The sequence below is a fragment of the Onthophagus taurus genome, chromosome 7 (genome assembly GCF_036711975.1).
Source record: "Onthophagus taurus isolate NC chromosome 7, IU_Otau_3.0, whole genome shotgun sequence".
Taxonomy (NCBI): Eukaryota; Metazoa; Arthropoda; class Insecta; order Coleoptera; family Scarabaeidae; genus Onthophagus; species Onthophagus taurus.
In genome coordinates, this window is record NC_091972.1 from 23904069 (window position 1) to 23924744 (window position 20676).

A 20676-nucleotide genomic window follows, 5' to 3' on the forward strand; every position below is an offset into this window, starting at 1 on the left:
TATTCAGGCAACCACCAAATCTCGCCGGTTTTTGTTTAATACAATAATAACTTGTAAAATTTAATCTTAATAAAAAGATCAAATTTTTATTAACATCATTTTTATTTAATACTTCTTACAGTAATAATCATTTATTTACTCCTCTTACTTAGTAGAAACGCGAGTACGTTTATTCCACGAAAAATTAACACCATAAGATTTAGGTCTCATAGGTTTAGAAGTTTTTTCTTGCACAAACCAATTCCATCCATTCTTTTCACAATGCGCAATGGCTTCATCTTTAGAAGTAAACTCAACTTTCAAATTCGATAAAGGATCCCCCCTTAAAGAAACAACTTAAACTCTTTTTATCATTTCAATAATCAACTTACGTTGACGACCATCCCATTAACGGATTTTCCCAACGTTCCCTCGTATCAAACTCGATTAACCAACAATCGATATTATCAGTACCACTTTGCATGCAATTTTTTGGTGGCTCATAAATCCTAACTGTCCGTTCTTTAACATGTTCAGGTGGTACACCCGTTACTGGCGACAAATCGGTCTTAAAACGGCGAAATAAACACTTAATTTTAGATTAAATTAAATCGTTTATATACATACCTTTGCGCTGACAGTTATATAACCTTGCAAACGTTTTCTATGCTCTACTTCAGCTGGATTTAACAAAGCGAGGTCGTGTTTGATTGGTACAGCATCTTTTTTCTTTCTAAGATCGTCTGGATCATCCGTAAATTTAATTGAAGTTGTAGAAACATTATTTGCTACGAACCTTAAAATTTTTTAGGTTAGAATTTCAAAATACTGTTTTAGAGTTATAAAAAGGGACGATTTAAAAATGTGTTTACCAGGATGATCCCGAATTCTTAGGGAGTTGTCTTGAAGCACGTAAAAGTACCGAAGCCATTTATTTATTAATAAATTTTATGAGTTTATAAAATGACAGAATGAAATTTGACAGATTGTTAACAGAAAGCGCCATCTATGTAGTACTTAAAATCTTTCCTTGTCTAACAAATAGATATTCCTAACCTATCTCTTTCAGCGTTGGAAACCAAACCAAGCAAAAACATAACCTAAAAGATTAAAACATAAATTCGACAAATTCAATGAAAATGTCTGCTGTAGAACTGGTTATTGAAGAAAAGAAGGAAGATTCAGTCGATAGGCAAAAGGTAAATTTATTTTTAATTAAATTAATTGTTTACTTCATTTTATTTTTGTAGGTTTGCCCCTTTTTGCTACGAGTTTTTGTCTCACCTGGTCATCATTACAAGACTTCCGACTACAACAAAGGGACTACTCCCCAAAACGAGTTACAAATCTACACGTGGAAAGATGCCACATTAAATGAACTTGCTCTTTTGGTTAAAGAAGTGAATCCCGAGACGAGACGCAAAGGAACCAAGTTTACGTTTTCGTTGGTTTATCCTGATTCAAGGGCCCCAGTTTATCGAATGCGCGAAATAGGTAGTACCGCAACGGGACAAAAAGGTCCTGATGATTTAAAAACTTTGGCTCAAGCTAGATTTGCGATTGGTGATTATATGGATATCGCAATATCAACTCCTGATGCTTGGGCTCCAAACTCACGAAAAGGATATTCTCAATCCTATAATAATCACAGACCAAGACCTTATTAAATAAGAAAAGTTGTAAAATTAGGTTTTTAAGGATAACGCTTTCGTGTGGATTTCTTTTTATCTCAAATAAATAATAAATTGCAAAAATTAATGTTGGTATACCTGATTATTTTAAAAAAATTTTAAGTTAAATAAGTTGCCTATACTTACATTCAACTTTTCTGTTCGTATGTCATTTACGTCAGTTCGTTGTCAAAAACGGTAGGATTTACGTCGTTTTGAATGTTCCTGTTCGATATGTTTTACGTTTATCTAATAAAAAATTACGCGTTGTGTAAAACGGGGTGAACTAAACCTGCGAAATGCCCGTAACGATGAATAACAGGTAGAATAGATAGTATAATGAACATCTCGAACGAGATGCCTCTTAGAGAAGGATCCAAAGGCGGTTTGCACTGTAGCAAAGACGCCCTTACGGACGTTTTCGGTTGGTTTTTGCAAGTATTGCTCGCGTGTCTTGCTTTCACGTGCCTAATAGGTAAGTAAAACGTAGAAATAAAAAAAAATCTAAATAGGTTAGTGAAAGTTTCAAATTTAAACGATTTTGTAATTTTCGTTTAGCCAAGAGATTCTGTGAACCGCGACACGAGAGAAGGTCTTGGTTAATTTGGTTTTATGATACTTCAAAACAGGGGATGGGGGCCCTTGCTATTCATTTGGCAAACGTTTGGCTTGCTGGACAATACACCGGTGATCCTTGTACCTGGTAATTAACTTGTTGCTTGAAAGATCAATTTTTTTAATCATAATCGTTTTTAGGTACATTATAAATTTTTTGTTAGATTCTTCTTTAGGTTTGTTGATTGTTTTTATTGGTATAAAATTATCGCAGTACTTATCTAGAAGAAAAGGTTGGGAGGCTATTAATTTTGGTGAATATGGTATGTTAAAGAGAAAATGTTGTAATCATACAAGGTGTTAGGTATTCCAACAATAATTTCAAATCCTATTATTTAATCGAATTAGACAAAATATTACCAAACACCCTGTATTATTACACAATACCCATTACTTATTAAAGCCAATTTTTAATTTATCATAATATTTTTAAATTAATTCTAAACTAATAGGTAAACCTCCCTCCATGAATGCATGGTTGGCACAGTGTTGTTTATATTTGGGTCTTATGGTCATTGTAAAAACTTGCATAACATTATTTATGCAGTTGGATTTTTGGGAACGAGTAAAGGACTTCATTCTTTCACCAATTGATAATCCCAAGATTGAATTGGCATTCGTGATGCTCATCATTCCATTTTTTGTAAATGTGAGTAAAAATAGACAATTTATTAACACTTCTTTAACATTATTATTATTGCACACATTTAAATTTATCTTTTTAATTAACACTTTTATGTTGAAAATTGATGGAGTGTATTATGTTATCTTGTATTAACAAAAAAATCTATCGACATTTTTGATGAGTACCACTTACATAAATGGATTACAAGTTTGTTATTAATATTTATTTATTTATAAACGCCTTGCAATGTTTCAAGGATTTGAGGACGAACATGTCTTTAATAATTAATTGAGAAATTTTTAATTGTCTTTAATTTAAAATTAGTTGCAATTATTTATGGGGGATAATGTAATAAAAAAAATTGTCTGTTAATTTTACAGTTATATTTCATGATTTTGATAAGATTACACAAAACATTTTTTTAAATTATTCCATGAGTTTACACAATTTTTTATAACATGAAATTTCTTGCTATTTATGTCGAATTTTTAGGATTATAAAATAATATTGTATAAATTTTACTATCTGGTACTTCGCAATCTAATATGTGGTTGTTCCCGCTTCATTGACCACAAAAAGAGACGCGTGTGAAGTTGGCCATAAGTTTCAACCATAGATTTTAAACTGAAAAAAATTCGTTATCGGGGTATTTAATCGATCTAATTTCAACGGCATCGTATTTATGGTCGCCTCTTGTTTCAAATTCGAAAAGAAAATTTTCCTAATCATTTTCTATAGTCCGGGAAAGCCGATTTTCTTCAAACTTTCGCAAAATTCGGCCTGTTAGGGGTTTTTAATCGATCTAATTTCAACGGCATCGTATTCCGGGCCGCCTCTTGCTTCAGATCCAAACAGAAAATTTTCCTAACCATTTCTCATATTCCCGAAAAATCGTTTTTTTTTTCAAACAATCTCAAATTTTGGCCTGTTCGGGGTTTCTAATCGATCTAATTTCAACGGCATCGTATTCCTGGTCGCCTCTTGCTTTAGATCCAAAAAGAAAATTTTCCTAACCATTTCTTATATTCCGGGAAAATCGTTTTTCTTCAAACAATCGCCAATCCAACAATTAATTGGACAATTGTTTATAATAATAATAAATAAGTTTATAAGTTAATAAGTTTGTGCTTTTCTAGTTTCAATAGTCATTGGTACAAAAAATAAAACTTGCTGATCTTCAACATTTCCTACCATTAGCATCTACAATGACTACTACGTAATATAAGGAAAAAATATTTTTGGAATTTGCTAATTGTTTTTGGTAAAAACCCGTTCATAATATTTTCTACTTCTCCCTGACAAAATATTTTAATATTTTTATCCTTTGCAAATATTCTCAATGCATAATCAACGACTAAATTATCCAACCATATGTCTTGTTTGTTCATTTTGCAATTGATTGTATCAAAGCTTTCGTAGTAAAGTTTTTCGTTATTAAATTTTGCAACGACATAATTTTTTGATATTTTTTTTACATTAGGAATTTGATTAATATAAGATAACTTTTTCGGCAGGTCTGTTTTAACTTTCTTTGAGCACGCTTTTGTGTGAATACGTCTGTTTTTTTTTTGTTTTTCCCAAGATTCTTCAAATTCTTTTGCAAACTATTGTGCGCGCGTTACACATTTAGTTCTTTTAATATTATATCTGACTTCGTTGTATTCACTTAGAACATAATTTCTGATTTTACGAATAAATCTGGACGGTTTGTCTCTTAATTCATTTTGATTGAGAATATTGTTTTTAAAAATGTTGAACCATTTTTCATCCAAATTGTTGTGTTGTATTGGTTTTAATAAACTTGTCCACATCGGCATGCTGTAAAAAGGTCTGCCAAAATTGACTTGAAAAATAATTGTTTTTCTTAAACTGTGGTTCATTTTTATACTGATTGCAATTGTCTTGAATTTTCTTAAAGTAGTATATTATTTCTTTTTCGTAGTCTCCTGCGACTTACAGCCAATACATTTCTTGTTACCAAAAAATTTTTATGTATGTATGCCCGTGTTTAGTTAAACCCTTCATCGAAGACTCACATTTCAAGCCCACCACTTTTTTCATTAAGAAGAATACAATGCCGTAAAAAATAAGATCGATTTAGGGTTAGGGTTTTTACCAAAAACAATTAACAAATTTCAACAATATATTTTCCCTATATTACGTAGTAGTCATTGGATGCTAATGGTGGCAAATGTTGAAGATCAGCAAGTTTTACCAGGAATACGATGCCGTTGAATTAGATCGATTAAAAACCCCGAACCAGCCGAATTTTGCGAAAGTTTGAAGAAAATCGATTTTCCCGGACTATAGGAAATGGTTAGGAAAATTTTATTGTCGAATTTGGAACAAGAGGCGACGACCATGAATACCGTTGAAATTAGATCGATTAAATACCTCGATCACGCATTATTTTCAGTTTAAAATCTATGGCCAACTTCACACGCGTCAAAAAGAGACCACCTTAGCCTTAATCCTCAATCATTGCTGTAGTGTCTGACCGAAACCGATATTTACCGCCGAAACCGAAATTCGGCTTGTGTCATTTGTCACATTTTTTAGTGGTAAATAAAAGACAAAATCTAAGGATTTTAATAATACTATATTCATCACAAAGTAAAAGACATAACTAAACTTAATAATTATAATTAAATGGAGGTACACTCAACCTATACGAAGTTTTTACAAGATTTTACATGTATAGTATTTTGATTATAACAAGAGAATCACCCAACCGATTTTTATAAATAATCTTTCATTCGAAAGCTTAATCCTTGGCCAATGCCCGATTTGAAATCTCTTTCGAATTGCGCTAAAACACCAAAATATTGCGAAGGTACACGAAAATAACATAAAAATAATGTAAACGATGAACTCCATGATCAAGATCTATACGTCATTCGATTCGTCATAGTTTCTTCTATCGAAATCACAAAATTCCCAATCTCAATTCTCTCCCGTTAACCTTGTATAGCTCTCGGAAAGACCGTGTTCGGCTCGTTGTTTATGCACGTCTAGACGCCCAAAGAAAAAATTAAATTGTATTGAATTGATTATAACTAGAGAACGGTTTGGCGGATTTTAATGCCCGATTCGAATTATTTTAGAATTTTGATTAAAACACAAAAAATTAATCAAACACATCAATTATTTCCTTAATTAATTGATCAATTTTAGTCATCAACGTCTCGATCGATAGTATGATCCACAATTAATGCGAAGGCGGAAATGCCCGATCTCAAAATTTACTAATTACTTATTAAATGATTATTTAAATGACTCCACGCACCTGCTGACTAGAAGTCTAGCCCCAATAAGAAAAAAATAATTTTGATTAAATTCGCTATACCTTAAGAATGGTTTGACGGATTTTAATGTTTTATATCTCAAATGAAAGCTTGCGTCTGGCTGAAGCATATGTTTAAATTCCCGATTCGAAATATTGAAGGATTTTAATTTAATTATTATTATTTGAAAGTATGATTCACGATGGTGAATGCGGTGAAAGATGTAAATGCCCGATCTCAAAATTCGCTGATTAAATGCGTACGGTTGTTTAAACGACTCAGTGAATGTACCAACTGATTTTGTCTACAAAATTCTTCAACGTTTTTTATTTTTATTGTCACGCTTTATTCTTTATGGAATATTTTATGGAAAACATTTTAACTTTTGTAGTGAAGAGAAAAATATACTATACACCTTGAAAAAAAAGCTTTTTGTGTGAAACATTATACAAAAATATAAAATTTGGAAAAAGAAGACTAGAAAAGTAGTAAGAACAACAATAAATTATATTAAAGGTAGAAATACTAAAACCGAAAATGAAAAAAAAATTTCTGTTTTAGTACAAATACATTTTAAATAGTCTATTACTTAGTTCGTTTGTTTGCATAGTTTATTATGATTTGTAGAATATTTCGACCATATTCACATTAATTTGTTCTCTAGTAGTAATCCGTTTACACAAAATTATTTTTTATGTAATTGGGGAATAGACTTTGATTATCGACATCGATTGAGTGGTTCTCTTCTTATAATCAAATTATTATACGTGTAAAATCCTATCCAACCTTGGGGGCTAGAAAAATGGAGGTAACTTCGCATAGGTGTACACTCATACCTCGTTATACAGCGGTGATACGTTCCTCGAAAGTCGGCCGTATATCTACATGTACAGGGTCCCAAATTCGTTGACCGCATAGGCTATATCCGAAATTAAAAGATATAAACGAAAAGTAGCTTACATGTTATGATCTCGTTTTTCGAGAAACTGCTAATGCAGAAAACTCCGAACAGCTATCGTCTTTTGTTTTCGCCCTATCGGCAACTGAAAAATTTGCGAAAACGACAAATACGAATATCTCACTTATTACCAAAGACGGAGTATTATAATTAGTTATTAAAACATTTTATGGGCAACTTTTTACGAAGAATTCAGTAGCGTAGGTAGAATTTTTTACCTATCCTTTATTTTCGAGATTTTACAAGTAACTTTATTTTTTTAAATACAAACCATAGTTGGCTATTTATGTTGGCTAAAATAATTCGTTGATTTTTTCTGATAACAAATATATTATATAGTTTATTGGGTATATTTCTTATAGTTATTGAATATTTAGCAAAAATTCGTTTTGTTCTTTCTAAAACTGTTGTACATATGTATTTAAAACTTAATGTTGCTATGGTGATAACCATACCAGGATGGAAAACAGTGTTTCCAATTATTGCCAAAGTTTGTATTTAAAAATTCACTAACAACTGTGGCATTATGTGCTGGTGCTCCGTCATATTGAAGATATATCATTTGAGACATATTTAATGGCAAATTGTCGACTAAAGGCTCAATGTGCTGCCTTAATATATTGAAGTATCTACCTGACTTTAAGTTTTCATGGTAGATACTATATGCCAACATTCTATTATTTAAAAGGGAATACCATACATTGAACCCGAATCTTCCTTGAGAACATTCAGAGAAATACGTGAACTTCATCGGTCCAGATGACATTTTGAACAAACAGCAGATTATTCAATTTTTCTAAATATCATCGACAAAATTCTAATCTTAGATTGGTATCTCCGTCACATAAATGATGAGTTACCCGCGCTTTGTATGGTTTATACTTATTTTTCTGTAATATTCGGGAGCAGCTTTTGGGTCAGACGTCCTGTTCAATTTCTCTGCAAGATGTTAATGACGATAATAATTAACGCAACTGAAGCCAACACATTGACTTCATCCTCCTGTAGCTCATTTTGGTATGTTTATGCACGCGGTTTCGTGAAGGACCAAAAATGCATTAAATTTACTATTACGGGCTCAAGGTTCTTGCGTGCGGTTGTCTTCTTTCCGGATACCTTGTGAAATATAATTCCGCGGCTAACGTTGCATTCTTATCTGACAACATATAGCATTCCATCATGTTACGTTTTTCATAATTTTACAAATTCATTGTAAAGTTTTTCATCCAAGCTTTTTTGTTGGATCTCCAAACAACAGGTAATCTAGTCTTATCTATTCCTTTTAGAGCTCTTGGATTTTCGGATGTATATATTAAAAATAGTTTAAGCTTAAAATCTCCAGCCGTATTTGCTCCAAGCAATAGACAATTCGTTGATTGTTGTCTTCAATCCAGATTATTAATAATTGCTTCATTTTTTCCATTTTATCATTTGATTTGCAGACATAAGCGACTTAGCGAATTGTTTGAACTGTAGATTTCGCTAGTCCTAAGGCCTTACAAATGTCAATAATTTTAGAATTACCGAGTTTAGGCCGTAAAGCGAAATAGAGGTATATTTTAAGAAGGTCATTATAACGGAGTTATGAGTGTATATTATAATTTAAAAATAAAAGTTTTTCAGCATTTTTTCCTAATAAATTTTAACGTCGATTAGCAAATACCAATCCAGCAGTACTAAAGCGTTGATTACTAGCTATACTCGTCGGTGGTGCCGGGAGGTATTTTAGAACAGCCTTTCGTAATGAAGGTTATGGGCTTGAATTCTAATACTCATATATTAGCATTTCTTTGCAAGCGTGGTTCATTTATATAATATTTAAGAATTTGATTTAACACTGATTCATCTTTATTAGATTTTTTGAGAGTTGTCCAAATCGTGAAAATCCCATAATCCTTCTTCCTCTTTTCTCTAATCAGCCGAACCTTTAGGTGATAAACTATTTACCATATTTTCTCTATTTTGGTCTCCGTTTTATAAATTTATTATTTCCTTTGTAGCGGTATCTGCTTTACCGCGAATAAGATATTTTGTTTTAAATCGGGTGTCTAGTAAAGTTGATTTAATAAATGTAACATAACCTTTTACATATCGTTACCAAAAAATTATTTTTAACCAAGTCTCTACAACATAGTAATTTGGATTTAAAAGTTAGCAGGTCGTTTTTCTTTCGTCGTTGTGACCAAAGGCTATGTATTTGATGTTTATAGAATGGACATGGTTCAATGTCCGTTATCAATGTTTTCAAAATAAAATAAAATAAATTGACTTCGGTTACATCCATTTTCATTCAGTCTAATGGTAGTCAAAATACCACTGAAGGAAATTTTATATCTAGGTAATATACATATAATGATGGAGTTATTTCAATAAATTTAACTTTTGAATATTGGACGTTGCTGTGTCCAGGTTCGGAAAACTTTTGTTGTATCCATTTTATTTGTGGATGATTTGATGAAATACTGCAATCCAAGAAACAACGCTATTCCTATTCTAGGAAGTACAGAAATCAGCCCAAATAATCAGTTTTTTTAATTCCGGAAAATCTGAACTGAAATTTTTAGCAGATTGCCGCATCTTTGATTTCCTGCTCTTCCGGATATCATTTCATGCCAATTATTAGTTGTTTATTACGCTGTTTCCACTAAATACCAGTAACACAAATCATTAACTCCTACTGACAGGAGAGATCAGTAACTGATTGAAACTATTATTTTAAACCAAGTCCTATATCACGCTTTTGAATGCTCTGTTATTATTGCAGGGGACTTGGTACAATATACACCTAATTGTTGATAATTCAGTAGTTTTTAGAAGGAAATCAGTCATCAAAGATTGTGTTTGATTTCGTGATAAACCGTTATAAAGTTCCCTGTAAGATGTCAGCTCGTTCCTCATCAGGATCATGTTGTTCAAAATGATTATCTAATTTCCTCGCAAGATCAAGACCATTAATTAGAGTTGCATTTAAAATGGGAGGATCTTCTTGGTCATTATCGCAATGTTCTCTGTCATGATGAGTCTCAAGGGTGAGGTCTATAATTTCATTTTTGCTCAAGCTTTTATCAACTAATAATTCCTCTATATCGGCAAATGATAGATCATCGAATCCAATCTCCACCAATTTTATGTGCCAGTGTTGTGATATCAGTAAAAGCAGCGTTATTATGAATGACAGGATCAGGATCTTTGCTTTTGACACATTCTGGCCAAATATTTTTCCAACATGAGTTCAAGGTTGATGGCTTTAAGTCACCCAACGCTAACACAACTGGATTAATGCAGTCCATAATAGAAATTTTTTTCCACACATCAATGACTGTTAATATATGACTGTTAACGTATTGGAATGAACGTTTTATGTACTTAGTACGTTTTAAAAGTAGCAATGATCCCTTGGTCTAGCGGTTGTATTAAGGATGTAGTGTTAGGCGGAAGAAAGCAAAATTGCACATTTGGTTGCTCCAAGATCGGATGGCCAGGTGCATTGCCTAGAATTAAAAGAACTTTAAATTCTAGACATTTCATGTAGCGTCTAACTTCTTGGATGAAGTATTTCTGGAACCATTCTGTAAAGATTCCACTGGTCATCCAGGCCTTTTTGTTTGCTGTCTAGTGAATTGGCAATTTATTGAAATCTACACTTTTCATCGAGCGTGGTTAAACCACGATTTACTAGCAGTGGTTTTAACATACGTTTTCCTGAAGCATTGGAACAAAATAACAATGTTACACGGTGGAGAACCACCGGCAGTTTTCTGTGATTTTGCAACATAACTTCTACTAGGCACTTTTTTCCAAACAAGGCCGCTTTCATCTACATTCCAAACTTGATCTGGGAGTATGTCGTTGCAGAAAATCTGTCATCCAACCTGTACTTACAGCAAATTCAGGAACGCTAACTTTATTTTATTTATAACTTTTTAAATATCTACAACAACTAAACGTCTTTTCTTTTCAACTCTCAAAACCAAACTAAATTGCGTAAAAAATACATTACTTCTTTACTTTATGCATAATTCGTAGAATCCCATTCATATACACATATGTATTGTTATAGCAACAGCTGAACACAATAACAGCCCACTCATCCTTCCATCGTGTTCTATGAGATTGAAGAAAAATTCATAGAATACTGAAAATCGAGTTAAAACAAAACAATTCGTATAAAAAGGTTTTGTTTTCTTTTTAAGTCGTGTTAAATCAAATTCGTGTAAAATGAGAGTTAGGTGTGATTAGATACAGTATGCTTGTGCTCGATTTTGATTTTGTAATTTAGCATTAAGTATTGATATAAGAGGTATAATTATTGAAACATACAAGCATTGCCAAAAGATACTTTGTGTCAGACACTTATGTTGCTTTATAAAAGAACTTTAAAACTTTCTTTATATTTTTTATAAAATACCAATCACTACATAACAATGTGTTTGTACCGCCATGTTGAACGCTGTACAAATTTATTGCATGTTTTTCTTCAACCATTCGTTGCAACATTAGGTACGTGCTATACCACCGCACTTCTATGTTCCAGTAAAGAGGGAGTGGGAAGCCCGTACTAATTTGGACAATCTGTCAGTTTTTGATTCCTTTGAAAGTGACTGACTATTTTTCTGCACCTTTTATCGCTGTTTCTATGCCTTCTTTGAATAAGTCATTAATAATAATGACCATCTGCAAAGTCTGGAATACACAACCTATAGAATCAAATTGTGCTATATTTTGTTGTTTATGTCACCCGCAATTTGATTTTGTTTTTTTGTGAAACGTAATTATGAAACGACGATTAAACTCAGTAGTGAGTACGACTTTGATGGATTTATCCATATATCGGCCGTGAAACTTAACCATTCACATGAGTGACGTCCGGAAATATGTTTCAGATTTAAAACGGTATTTATAATTGGCATTTGTATCTGCTAAATTAAAACGTCTAAAAGCAGTACTTTCCTTTATACAGTATGGCAGTATATCAACAATTATTAAGATTCTCTAAGCAATTGCATGATCCTTCGCTATTCTTTTTGTTATATCCGTCAAGCTACATTGTACGAGATTCGATATATTGTTATTATTATGTTTCTGACATCTTCCTTTTCTAACTTAGCTTCATTTTTCTACACGTCCATCTGTGATTGTCGTTTCAAAACTTGTCGATAATTTTTTTTGTTTTTGGTTCGTTACTGCCCAAAGAATAAAGTATTTTGCAAACTTTACATATGGCAAGTCAGCAGTGCTTTGAAATCCTAAATCGGATGCTTCGACTTAGACCCTCTAAAAATTTGAATCAAGTATGCAAAAATTGTCTATAGAGTATTAATAAAATTATAAACAATGAATTAGAAAACAGAAATGATTATTGACATTACTTTATTGTATAAAACACTTTTTTTATTATTAGAAAGACATATTAATATCGTCATTGAAGAATATGGTTTGTTTGTCTTTTAACAAAGTTTTATTTAGATAGTGATTAAGTGCGATGTGATATCTCGTGTAACTGTTTTAATCAAAATTGTAGTGAATTTTTTACCAAAAAATAATTGCTTTTGCAAAATTTACCAATAGGATTTTGGTAGTCTTAATCGCATATGTGATGGTTTCTCCCTTAAAGATACAATATTGGGTACTCTTTAATCTCTAGTATCCGTTAATCTGATAGACTGGCTTGTGGATGTTTATCTATTAAACTTTTATCTAATTAATACACAGAACCAACAATGCTTGACAAGTTCCATATTATTATCAATAATCCCTAACTAGAAGTAAAGTTTCGAAATGGCACTCAGGCTCTCTACAACCCCAAAATGACCAGACTTTTATAGTAGTACAGAACTATCAGTGAAATGCCATCTAAACATCGTAATTTTGCAATATGCAGTGTTACAAAAATCTTCATCTCTTTTTCGAATATCAATCCAGGTATGGATAAAGTTTTGGGAATACTGGTTTTCTCATGCGTCTCTGCATCTCCAAAATTACCAGACTTTTTATCTATAAGTATTATAGAACTACCAATTTGTCTCCATCTAAACATCATAGTTTTGCAATACGCAATGTTACAAAGAACCTTCATCTCTTCTTTGTGGAACGTCAACCCAGGTGCGAATAAAGTTTGATGTGGCAAATACAAAGCGTAAAAGCCGCTGGATAGTTCAATATTTTTTGGCCTTCAAACTTCACCTCGAAACTGGTATCTAAGCTTATCTAATGTGTTAAACTCTCATTGTAATAGCCTTTTTCATTGCAGTATCCGTCATTTACTGCTCATCAAAACTGAACCAAATTATTTTTATAGTTTAAATGCAAACTAAGATAACTTGAAGTATCTAGGTAGCACCAACAATAATTTTTTTTAAAAAGTAGTTTTTAATAGATATATATTTAAATTTTATTATCAAATACTTTAATGCAACAATTGATTCTAACGATTGCGATAAGAGTAATTACATGAACTAAACGTGTTTCATTATTTCGAAATAGATTACACTTAATTGTCTAACTTGAATTTTTAACGAAAACACTTTATTGAGCAAGCAATAATGTTTTTATTCGAATGTTTAAAATTAAATTACTCATCCATTAAATTTCAGTAATAATGTTTTTATACTAAGAATATGATAATTTTTTTCTTTTTTCTTTAGATATTAATGTTTTGGGTGACGGATAATTTCCTGATGCACAGAAATAAAAAAACAGCAAGTATACGAAGAAGTAGCGTTGAACAAACGTTACTGGACAAGGTTAGAGTTCAATATAGATCGATAAGGAGGAAAGATAAACGTCGAAACTCCGAGAGCGACATACTTTTATCTGGGGACGAAGACCTTCTCGACCATGAGGACGTCATCTATCAAACGCCAACGAAAGTGATAGTAACGTAAAACGAGAAATTGGTATAAAGTGTTCGTTTCGCGTGGTTGTAAGCTTATTTTATTTTTATACTTATAAAAGAGAATGAGAACGTAATAGAGTTAAACTTTAAGTTTTAAAAGTGAAGAATATCTTGAATTTGCATCGTGTGCCAAAAAAAAAACAAATAATAATAATAAAGACCATGAAATTGAGATGAGTAAAAAAGGTGTGATTCTTAATAAATAATGCTGGTCTAGTCATCAATAGTTATTAATTAATAATTATTGTCAGTGAATGTGAAATGGAAAATTTGTTATGAATTTGAATTGTTACCTTCTGTGACTGTGATGTTCTTGCAGACTGATTTTAGATTTAGTGGCCTACCAATTTTTTATATGTATATTTGAAAAAGTGCAGCAATAATTTTTTAAAACTAAGTGAAACAAAATCTACAAATATTAAAAAATGCAAATTTGAGATATAAAAGAAACTATTTCATTTTTACATTCATTTTTTTTATTTATAATCTTATTAGTAAAAGTGGAGTGATATAATAGGATTTGAAGACCTACAATCAACGCAAATGGGGTAAATGATCTGGTTACGCGGTCTAAAAAAATCAAAACAAGCACATTAAAAGTGTTTAAAAACGAGACGTTAAAAAAGTTGAAATACTTTGGTGTTCTTTAAGGATACTTTTTTTGCTTAATTTTTGTCTTATGTACTTTTTGTTACTTTGTAAGATATATTTTTGTGTTATTTTCTTATTACCAACTACTTAGTTTACTATTAACAGCTACAAACTACGAATACAAATCACCAAATATTAGTCCTAATATTTATTGTTTTGTGATTGTTACAATTTTAATGATACAATTGTTATTATTATACGATATGTACATAAAACATGAAGAGGGAATAAATTTATTTTAATAAAAATGTTGATTTTTTTTGCAGTCCTCTATAAACATATATTTTTTTAATTAATTGCACATCTTCCTGCATAAAAAAAATTCATATTTTTTAAATCTTTATTATAAATTATAAACATTTTTAAAATAGAGTTTACAATAATTAATATGAATTTTAAATGATCTAAAAAGTACTATTTACAGATTAAATTAGAAAGAAACTACATAAATTATAATGACTATTTTTTTGTAAATTATAGGGTAATTTTTGTATTAGTAGGAAAATCTTAATTATTTACAGCATTACATTCTAATTTTATAAAAATAGCTGTGATTCAAATATATTTTTCAATTAAAAGTTAACGTTATTATTAATGTTTATTTTAGTATGTACAGCTGTTCTTGATTTATGCTGTTAAAGTTTATCATGTATTTTAGGGCTAAAATGGTGGTGCTACAATAAAAAAAGTTCATTTATTTTAAAAAGCCCATCTTTTAAATTAATTCAGATGATTTTTTTTATAATAATGTTGACAATCTAGTTTTTACCTATCATGAGCCCTAAAAAAGCGAACTTGATGTAAATAAAAGAGAGCATATCATTATTTTGCTCAAAAAAGGGAAAAGTATACGACAAATAGCAAACATTTTGAAATTGACATACAAAATTGTTCGACACAACGTACAGAATTAGAAAGAAACTAATTCTACTGCTAATAAACAATGTTCAAGGCGGTTAAACATATTAATGGAGCGCGAAGAACGTGCTATTGTGAATGAAGTTAGCAACCTACCACAAGAGCTGAAGCTATAACACTTGATATCGCGGACACACTGGAAAAAATAGTATACCCAGAGACCGTAAGAAAAATGCAACTTTGCTAAAGAATATGTTTGTTCGTTCTTGTCGTTTTGGAAAACAGTAATATTTTCTGATGCAATAGAACAGAATATTACATTTTATTGCAAAATGTTAAGGAATGGATGCTCTACAGAGTTCCTAGAGTTCCATCACACCGCCTCAATTTCCAGACTTTAACCAACTACAATGATAGCCAAGAACTATTTAAAAATTTTAGAAGATCATTTGCATCAAAGCGCAAGAAAATTTGGCACTGAAAAATCATTTACGATTTAACAAGATAATGATTAGAAACATATCACGAAAAATGTTAAGGAATGGATGCTCTACAGAGTTCCTAGAGTTCCATCACACCCCCTCAATTTCCAGACTTTAACCTTATCGAGTTGCAATATAAAGCTTTCTGTAACTTTAATTTAAAATGATATTTATAGAGTCTCGGTTTACTCAGGAGAAATGTTACAATATGTTGTACGACATGAACAGAACTTCTTCCGCAAGCGACGTCAGCTTAATTAGGAGAAATCATTCGTTCTCTATAATCGAGTTCGCTTGCGGCCGAGGCACCTCAATGTATTGTATATTTTGGATTGACGTAAGATTTATAGAGCCTTGGCCTCAAGCGACCTTAATCAGGAAAATCATTCATTCTCCACACTAAAATTAAGCGATGCCGATTACGGCCAAGGTGGTGCAATATGTTGTATACAAGTGTCCCGCAACGATTGTACAATACTGCATCAGCGTATTCTTTGATCGCAAATAAACAAAAAAAATCTAATAAACATAGTTATGTAAATTATCGAAACACAGATGTGACCTTTACATTTGCATAAAATTTAATTTATATCAGTACCAGTTTCGAAGTTTTCACTCCATCATCAGCTGAAAACAATACAGAGAGCGTAACTATTATTAAAATATGTAATGGATATAAAAAAATATGTAAAAATATGAAAATATATAATAGTTATTTATATTACAAGTGGGCTAGAAACTCGTGTGATTACACGACTCGGCCTACGACCTCGTCGTGCAATTCTCCACACTCGTACTGTAATTATGCTCTAGCCCACGTGTGATATACAGCATTTTATCTACGACTGCGAAAAATTACTGCGGTCACAAGCGACCTCGGCTTAATGAGGAGAAATTAGTCGTTCTATGAAGTATGTGGCCGATGCTTTACAATGTGTTGTATACTTTGGCCGCAAACGTCTTCGGCTTAATTAGAAGAAATCATTCATTCTCTATACTAAAGTTAAGCGAGGTCGGTTACGGCCGAGGTGCTACAATAAGTTGTATGAGATGCACAGACCCTCGACCACAAGTGACCTCGGCTTAATTAGTGGAAGCCATACATTCTGTATGTACACTTTGTTTTTCCAAGTTGTAATCCTGGTACGAAACTGATCGTAAAATTATTGAAAATGTAATATGTTCCATGCCAAGACGGATATAAGCAGTAATAGATGCCAATATACGGGGTGTGTCAAATGTCTGGGATATAGCCAAAAACTTCGCCATTTGTGGTTTTAAAGAAAAATCTTTCAAATAAAAAATTCTTTGTTAATTGTAGTTCATTTTACGTCGATATTTGCTTGTTTACATTGATTTTTGTTTCGTTGCTATGGCAACCAACATTGTCATTTTAAATAGGATGCATATGTTTTTTTGAATATTTTGATAGACGATAAATCCCTCTACGCGATGAACATATCAAATCATATGATTGTATAAGAAAAAAATCGAGAAAAAGTGCGCTCTGCAAATTACAATCAGCTTTAAATGTCAAAAAATTGTCAGTTTAAACAAATATGGCGCAATTAAGCGAACAAAGAATCCAAATATTAATGATGTATGGGTACGGTGATAGAAAACGTACTCAAAGTGAAATTTGTACACTGTTAAACAATATTTACCCAGATACACAATCCACAGTATCCAAAATATAAAAAAAATTCTTTAATACCGGAAGTGTTAAAAATCTTCCAAAAGTGAACGGCCGAAGACAGCTACCAATGATGAAACTACATTAAATGTGTGTACCCATATATTATTAGTTATTCATAATTGTTGAAACTGTCATTTTTTGACATTTAAAGCTGTCAACAGCGTTATTTCGGCGCCTACTTCAATTATAATTTGCTGATATCTTCAGAAAACGCATTTTTTCTCGGTTTTATTCTTATAAAACTATATGTTTTGATATGTTCATCGCATAGAGGAATTTATCCTCTATCAAAGTACCCAAAAAAAACATATGTATCCCATTTAAAATAACAATGTTGGTTGCCATAGCAACGGAACAAAAAACAATACAGATTGCCATGATTAATAAAGAAACTTGTATTTGAAACATTTTTCTTTAAAACCACAAATGGTGAAGTTGTTGGCTACATTCCAGACATTTGACACACCTGTATAATATTGAAACTAAATGAATTCTGAGTCAAAGTGATAAGAAAACTTTAAAAGTCATTAAAGAGAAGGGATGAAATTCTCCATATTTCTCAAGAATAAATAATAAAAATGGAAAAAGTAAAAATTTTTTGTGAAAAATAACAAAATACTTAATTTATTTCAATAAATAGACATGTTTCGAAATAAATGTTTCATCTTCAGTACTTAAAAATAATTACAAAATTATGGAAAATTTTTTAAAAAAATGTTGGGAATAGATCTGAATTCTAGTTATTTTTCTAACAAACAAAATACTTCTAAAAAATTTTTACAAAATTCAATTAAATCCTTAAATTACTTGGAAATTAACTTATGATAACTTATTCATAAGTTAATTTCCATGTACATTTTGTAATTATTTTTAAGTACTGAAGATGAAACATTTGTTTCGAAACATGTCTATTTATTGAAATAAATTAAGTATTTTGTTATTTCTCACAAAAAGTTTTTACTTTTTCCATTTTTGTTATTCATTAAAGAGAGCTTTAGAGTTTACTGGCAATTTAATAAGAAAGCTAGGGTTGAGTTGGGTTGACACTTGATCATAATTCTAACTTGTTACTCTCTTGTAAAAAATTATATATAAAAAATATGTTTTCAAACTTTTTTTTAGGTAATAAACGCTAAATCTTCAATTTTAATTTGATAAATTTAGAAATAAATTACTTTTATAAATTACGCGTTTATGCGGAGCGGGCGTCATATTTTACTGAATCAAACCTGTATTCTATGCCAATATGGCGACTTCAAGAACAAATCCCAAAAGTATTTCGAAAAAGATCACTTGCACAACAGTTAATACTGTTGTGCAAGTGATAGTGCAAGTGTAGTGTACTATCAAAAGTTCCTTTACTATCTTATGCTTCTTAGCAAATTGGTTGCATTTAATAGTAACTGAAGATAGAGTAGTTTGGAAAAGTTCATGCAGAACCTTCATGTTTACTATTGTTATTTCTTGTAACTTGTGAGAATATATTGAAGGTTTAAGCAAAGAAAAAGTGGAACCAAAAAGTAAACAATTGACTTGGAATGTTAATTCTTAGTGAAACAAATTGAGTAATAGTGCTGTTAATGAAGTTGTTAAAAATTTTGTACAGGGCAAAAAGAACACAATAAAGGCGTTTCTTGTGAAGATGTTATCACTAGAATTAGAAAATTTGAAAAAAAAAACAGAATAATGTATTTCTGTTTCACAATTCTTCTTTTAAATTCTAAAATTAACCATTTTCCTCATTTTTAAAGTTTAGAAAGATATTTAAATGTTTAAATAGTAATAATGTCATTAGTGGTAAGATCAAATGCAAATAAAATTTTATGGTAAAGAAAGATCGAATAGAAAAGATGAATCTATAATTCAATTTAAATTAGTCGCTAGATGTAGATTTAATGGAGGATTTTCTATAGTTTGTAGTTTTTGAAAAAGTTTTGTATTAATTTAACTCTAAAATACATAACACTTATTCGTCAGCGAATTCAAGCACATCTGTATATTTCTAAGCAATAAGTTATTACACAATAAGCAACTCTAAAATTACCTAACAAAACTATTTCGTTGTTTGAGGGAAAACTCTACCAAAAAAATATATATATTGATTGCTTTAATTAAAAATAAAGAAAGCTGTAAATATTGACTTAGTAAAATCTTTGTGCTTTGGTATTGAAGTTCTATTTTTAACTTAGAACTCAGTCGTAACGGATAATTTATAACAAGAAAAAAATTGTGAAAAGAACTACTGTAATAATTATTATAAATTAATTGCTTAAAAACCTCCAACTTTAATATTTATATCATTCATTACTATTTCATTTTTTAACAAAATGTTCTAACTGAAAGCACAAATCCACACATTATGTATATACACTTAAAGTTTCTTAAAATTTATTTACATAATCGCGTAATGTTCTTTCTCTATTCATATTTATTTCGGCTGATTATTATAATCAACATAAACTCGCACAACTTCACCTGAATACTTCCTTTGTGACGGCATAAAATAAAAGTCTGGTTGCATATCGGGTTGTTGTTGCCGGTGTCTTTCGTAAGCCGTTCTTGGCAAAGAAAACGTACTTCTTTCTAAATTTCCTGGCGGATATGCTCCTCTGGGTCGTTGTAAAGATCTTGTATCTCCCATGTATCCTGTGTGTTGATGTGGGTGTTGTCCGTAATGTGGTTGCGTTTGTTGCATGTGCATTGTTGCGGGATTACCTTGCGTCCTATTTGGTAATTTACCTTGTTGTTGTTGTTGTTGTTGCTGTTGTTGACGTGCCTGTTTATTCGGTAGAGTTTCACTTCGAGTTCCTTTTCCGTTCATGTGTTTTTTCTCGTCATCATATGTATCAAAAGCGTAATTGGTATTTGCTGCTGAATAATCCTTCCAAGCCGAATTTGGAATTAGGTGATCCTAATAAAAACAAAGAAAAATAAAAATTAGGAAAAGAAATCTAATTTTTTTG

General features: G+C 31.1%; 4 protein-coding genes across 12 annotated transcripts in view; 2 read left to right on the forward strand and 2 right to left on the reverse strand.

Annotated features, from left to right (window-relative positions):
- Positions 1-83: 83 nt before the first annotated feature.
- LOC111429466 (NADH dehydrogenase [ubiquinone] iron-sulfur protein 4, mitochondrial-like) lies at positions 84-1015 on the reverse strand. The gene is made up of 4 exons (XM_023065378.2): positions 852-1015; positions 607-775; positions 372-547; positions 84-322 (listed from the first exon to the last, which is right to left on the reverse strand). The coding sequence occupies exons 1-4, from the start codon at positions 908-910 to the stop codon at positions 145-147; spliced, it is 582 nt and encodes a 193-aa protein (XP_022921146.1). The 5' UTR covers positions 911-1015; the 3' UTR covers positions 84-144.
- A 25-nt stretch (positions 1016-1040) lies between these two features.
- On the forward strand, positions 1041-1737 carry LOC111429467 (histone deacetylase complex subunit SAP18). The gene is made up of 2 exons (XM_023065381.2): positions 1041-1178; positions 1230-1737. The coding sequence occupies exons 1-2, from the start codon at positions 1113-1115 to the stop codon at positions 1644-1646; spliced, it is 483 nt and encodes a 160-aa protein (XP_022921149.1). The 5' UTR covers positions 1041-1112; the 3' UTR covers positions 1647-1737.
- An 81-nt stretch (positions 1738-1818) lies between these two features.
- On the forward strand, positions 1819-14925 carry LOC111429469 (store-operated calcium entry regulator STIMATE-like). The gene is made up of 5 exons (XM_023065388.2): positions 1819-2124; positions 2208-2352; positions 2406-2527; positions 2717-2913; positions 13776-14925. The coding sequence occupies exons 1-5, from the start codon at positions 1989-1991 to the stop codon at positions 14013-14015; spliced, it is 840 nt and encodes a 279-aa protein (XP_022921156.1). The 5' UTR covers positions 1819-1988; the 3' UTR covers positions 14016-14925.
- The window catches only part of LOC111429468 (DOMON-like domain-containing protein nahoda), an 80365-nt gene continuing 74499 nt past the window's right edge, over positions 14811-20676 (reverse strand). For 6 of the 9 annotated variants that reach the window (XM_071198139.1, XM_023065382.2, XM_023065383.2 and 3 more), the window contains one exon: positions 14811-20624. In XM_071198139.1, the coding sequence (XP_071054240.1) occupies positions 20142-20624 (483 nt within the window). In that variant the 3' untranslated portion in view covers positions 14811-20141. The remainder of the gene's footprint in view (positions 20625-20676) is intronic. The other 3 variants (XM_023065386.2, XM_023065385.2, XM_071198141.1) reach the window with 3 other exon arrangements.